The 5000-nt window shown below is 44.7% G+C and overlaps 1 protein-coding gene and 1 pseudogene across 1 annotated transcript in view; both read left to right on the forward strand.

Moving 5' to 3' along the window:
• Positions 1-1677, forward strand: part of tm4sf18 (transmembrane 4 L six family member 18) — a 4770-nt gene extending 3093 nt beyond the window's left edge. The window contains exons 2-4 of the mRNA XM_056603882.1: positions 1-5; positions 757-899; positions 1440-1677. The exon at positions 1-5 is cut by the window's left edge and continues 64 nt beyond it. Of these exons, the coding sequence (XP_056459857.1) occupies positions 1-5; positions 757-899; positions 1440-1638 (347 nt within the window). The 3' untranslated portion in view covers positions 1639-1677. The remainder of the gene's footprint in view (positions 6-756; positions 900-1439) is intronic.
• Positions 1678-4503: 2826 nt separating this feature from the next.
• The window catches only part of LOC130392831 (ceruloplasmin-like), a 12455-nt pseudogene continuing 11958 nt past the window's right edge, over positions 4504-5000 (forward strand).

The raw sequence follows: 5000 nt of genomic DNA on the forward strand, positions 1-5000 counted from the left end.
TAATGGTGAGGCAGAGACTCACTACACATAACTGGGTTAGAGAAATGTGAACAGGCTGCTCTGTTAAGAGCAGGAATCATTGGATGGTTTAATTGTGTTTGAGCGGCATGTTGAAGTTATGAAGGTCAATCCGAAGTGTATTAATTAATTAACTATAGAAATGCAGTAAATGTTATCCCATAAGATTAGGGTTAGGGTTAGGGTTCATTCCATCTTTTTCACGATACATTGTCTGGGTAACTGTGGTGTAACTTTTGGGGTTTCAGATCCACAACTCTCTTCTCTTCAAAATGCATATAGGCTACTGTTTATTTGTAGTAACTGTTTTACTCATTCGACTTCTCAAACATGGACTTTGGTTATGGCCATGGGTGCTCGGTGCTTAAGTTGTGAACCGTCTGTGCAGCAAGCACTTTGAACTTGACTGACAGAACTTAAGAACAGTACTCAAGTACATTCACTTTGTTACAGTCACATCCCTGGTAGAATGCGAATGCTCTCCAAGTTACATTAATCTAACTGGGGTCTTATTTTTCTCTGGGTGTGGGACGGACTCAGTAAGTGTGTGTGTCACACAGCTGTCTAACGTATCTGTTGACACTTTGCTGTGACTGCCCAAACAGCTTATAGAAACATTCCTTCTCCCTCTCCGACTCTATCTTACACTGAAACACACCACACACCCTACTGGGAAGCACTGGCACTCATGGCAGTATCCTTATTGGTGGCTCTCTCTATCTCCCTCCCTCTCTCTAGATGTGTGGTTCGGTATTGGCTGCGGTGGTGGGCATGGTTGGTTCTGGCTACTGTTTCGTCCTATCAGGGATGACCTTGCTGCAGGGTCCTCTGTGTTTCACTGTTCTGGGCTGGACTTCCCCCTTTTCCGATGATGGCGGCAGGTAATATGAAAGCAATTGTGTGTTTGTGTGCATATGTGTCTGTGACAGTCTATGAAAAGTAATTAATAGTGTGATATTGTGCGATTGTTTTGCTGTTTTCACACTTCTGTATATGCTGGAGTAGCCTGGGTTGTCTTGGCACAGCGTTTGAGAAGTAACAAGTACTCTAGTGTTACTATACTATTATTAAGTGAATCCCTTCCTCCCTCTCTCCCTCCCTCCCTCCCTCCCTCTTTCTCTCCCTCCTCCCTCCCTCCCTCCTCCCTCCCTCCCTCCCTCCCTCCCTCCCTCTCTCTCTCTCTCTTCCTCCTCTCTCTCTCTCTCTCTCTCTCTCTCTCTCATCTCTCTCATCTCTCTCTCTGCTCTCTCTCTCTCTCTCTCTCTCTCTTCTCTCCTCTCTCTCTCTCTCCTCCCTCCCTCCCTCCCATCCCTCCCTCTCCCTCTCCCTCTCCCTCTCTCTCTCTCTCTCTCTCTCCCTCCCTCTCCCCCTCTCTCTCTCTCTCTCTCTCTCTCTCTCTCTCTCTCTCTCTCTCTCTCCAGGTATCTGCTGGAGCCAGACTCGTGGTCCCAGTGCCTGCAGCCTGTGAGCATCGTGGAGTGGAACGTGTCCCTGCTCTGCATTCTGCTGTGCCTTGCCGCGCTGGAGTTCCTCATCTGCCTGCTGCAGCTGGGCGTGGGGCTGGTGACCGCCGTGTGCAGGCCCTGCTGCTACAAGCAGGAGTACAGCCTCCACGCCTAGAGGAAGAGGAGGAGGAGGAGGAGGACAGGCCTAGAGGAAGAGGAGGAGGAGGAGGAGGAGGAGGAGGACAGGCCTAGAGGAGGAAGAGGAGGAGGAGGAGGAGGAGGACAGGCCTAGAGGAGGAGGAGGAGGAGGAGGAGGAGGAGGAGGAGGAGGACAGGCCTGTACCGCTGGGCCCGCAGGAGTGGAGATGGGTCGCTTTGATAGTAACACTGCACAACGTGCACTCCATTGCACTTACTATCTCTCTCAGACACACACACACACACATAAACACACACACACACACACACACACACACACACACACACACACACACACACACACACACACACACACACACACACACACACACACACACACACACACACACACACACACCCTCATAACTAATGCCTGTCATCACTTGTTGCAGGAATGCACAACGTTCAAGGGCATTATCCTTGATTAATTAATCACACTCTTAAAACATACGCAATATCTGCATACGAAAAACTGCAAGATTCCAGACATATAGTTGCCTGTTTCTCCACGAGGAAATACTTTTCAGCCAACAATCTCTACCACTGCATATGGGTTGGAAAAAAGGAGGCAATACTAGATCCCTCGCTGCCAGTATGTTGTTCTTATTGAGTAGATAGAGTCCTAAATCATACAAAATACCGTACAAAACTGAACTCTCAGTTACAGAAAGAACGGTTGGCACAGGGCTTCGTAGGAAGTGAAAGTGTATTTACTGAATTATTACAAATTCGATCTAATTACAGCTGTGTTTGCCTATAAAACACTTAATATGGAGATAGATGTTCTCATTGGATGCTATGTAATGTAAATCAATAAATGTAAGGCAGACGTGAATACATAGACGGATAAAGACTGGACGATCAGCTATACAAACAGAAATGTTATATTCTGGAGTAAATGAGTTGGAAATTATCCTGTTAAATGGGTCTTTGCTATTATCAGCAGATGGTAATACTATGTGCTTTGGAATGAGGCAGAAAGCAAGGCAGATGAGTCTTTGTTGCTGTGGTTAGCAAGCCCCACTGTTCACTGTTTAGTGAGGATAATGATTTGAAAACGGTCGTGTTTATAGCATTGGAGTTTTGTTAATTTTTCAATATTTCTATTGTACATTTTTTCAGTATTTTTTCTGGACCCCAGATCAGTGATATGGGTATTTTATATGAATGTAGTGCCATATTTTTATAACTTCATGTTTTTTGCCATCTTGAATAAAAATAACCTCTAAAACTATGATGAAACAAATAAGGATTTATTTTAATTTTGTATTGAGTATATGTTGTTTCATATGGTTGATGTCATGCACACTAATCAGGGCGACACTCTTTTGAATTGATCTCGGATAATACATTTGAGTCACCCCTTCCGTCAAGAAAGCAACAAAAAGCAATTTATTGGAACCGGGCGATTCAGCGGCCACATTTTTGTCTCAGAGCACTGGTTCCCCTGACCCCCAGCAGTCCAGGCTCGGGCGTCTGGGGACCTCGTTGTCTAAACATTGTTTCCTTAACTGAATTTCAATATGAATTGGACTGGATTTTTTCGTAAGAGGCTACGAGTTGAACCACAGTCACTGGAAGTTCGGAGACATTGAGATATTGAACGCTAAGCTCAATATCATAACCACGAGCAGTGGGTCAGTGAGTCGAGGAAGTCTGTATTTGTATAACAGTATTTTAGCATTTGATATCTTTTTTGTAACTTTTTATCCAAATATTATTTCATTCTTGGGGAGGATGACCTGATCTGGATGAATTCAACAAGCTGTTGTTCTGTTCAAATGGAGCCAAAGGTGAATTAAGGTCCGGGTTTGGAACCTCATCCAAATTATTCCTACAATGTTGACACAATATGTTCACACTCCCCCGCACTGTCGCATCTGTGAAAACAAAAACAGTCAACCGAAAAGAGAACACAGCAGGGCTGAATCTGGAAGGCAAATTGTCCAGAACAAGAAAGTTGTGAGAAGAATGTCCAAAGCTAAGACAGATTTAGGGGCATTGATCCAATAAATCAATAACTTGTATTATGAGTGGCGGAGTTGTAATGCATTTACCAGAAACCTTTGGGTTTGTTTGTCAGGGGATTGCAGAAGTGATGTACGTAGTTACCTGAAGAGACCCCAACACATACTTTGTCATTCCATTGAAAAAGCCAAAGTCTTTCTGAATTTTCTAAATGTTGATTTTACAATACTACCTTGGAGTTTGGAAGATGGTTCACATAGACATATTACAATAAGGGCACATAAATTAACCATTAATTAACATTAGTAAAGATAGTAATATGCATTATCATATAGGATTAGCATAGGGGTTAGGGTAAGCATAGTTATTGCTGTGGACCTAGTAATTATTTGTAGAAATCTAAGTGATTTCGATGGATGTTGATTCAGTTTAATGGGATATCGGCAATACACTTCTCGTAAGTAATCTTGTAAGGAGGCTTTACTGAAACCAACAAATTAGAAAAATATAGTATGCTCGGTCATGACTAGTCCCCAAAAATCCTGAACCTACGTTATCTGGTTAATGTTGGACAGTTGTATCGACTGAGTCAAAGGTCAGCTGCTTGTTCCCTTGACTGATGCAGAAAAATCAGAAACAAAACTTGACTTTAAAAAACATTTTGTACAGACACATTTCCCTCCTACTGATCTGCTGTGCTACGATATGCTTTTACAAGATAAAAAAGGTACAGGATTTCACCATTCTTATGAAAGTGTGTGTTTTCCACTGGACATTGGGTCTGGTCTGTTCACCACTCCCTCACCCCCCTGCTCGACGGGGTAAACACGCTGGGTGGGGAGGTAGGGGGGGGGGGGGGGTGTTACAGCCAGAGTCTATAGTCCCTGACTCACTGTCACAGACGCACCAGGGCAGCCCTCCACTGCACTTGTCGTTCGCCTGCCTTGATATCCTCGTCCTCTCCCTCATTTTGCGTACAACTTTCAAAACCTGAAGTAGCGAGACAGACGGCCATGCTTTGCTTCTGAGTTACGTTTTAAGTTGAGTCGCTTTCCGTTATATCTTTGGAGCATCTTGTTTGAGCGCCATGGCAGGAGTTGTGGGGATCAGACTAGGACTAAGGCCGCTGCTTTTGCTGTGTTGTGCGGCGGTGTGTGTGAGCGCCGTGAGGAGAGAGTATTTCCTCCGGATAGAGGAGGTACAGTGGAACTACGCTCCGTCGGGGATGAACCTCATCCAGAACCGCACTCTACAGCAGGACCAGTGAGTGCTGCCCCACACACACACACACACACACACACACACACACACACACACACACACACACACACACACACACACACCACACACACACACACACACACACACACA

This window comes from Gadus chalcogrammus, chromosome 12 (assembly GCF_026213295.1).
Source record: "Gadus chalcogrammus isolate NIFS_2021 chromosome 12, NIFS_Gcha_1.0, whole genome shotgun sequence".
Classification (NCBI taxonomy): domain Eukaryota; kingdom Metazoa; phylum Chordata; class Actinopteri; order Gadiformes; family Gadidae; genus Gadus; species Gadus chalcogrammus.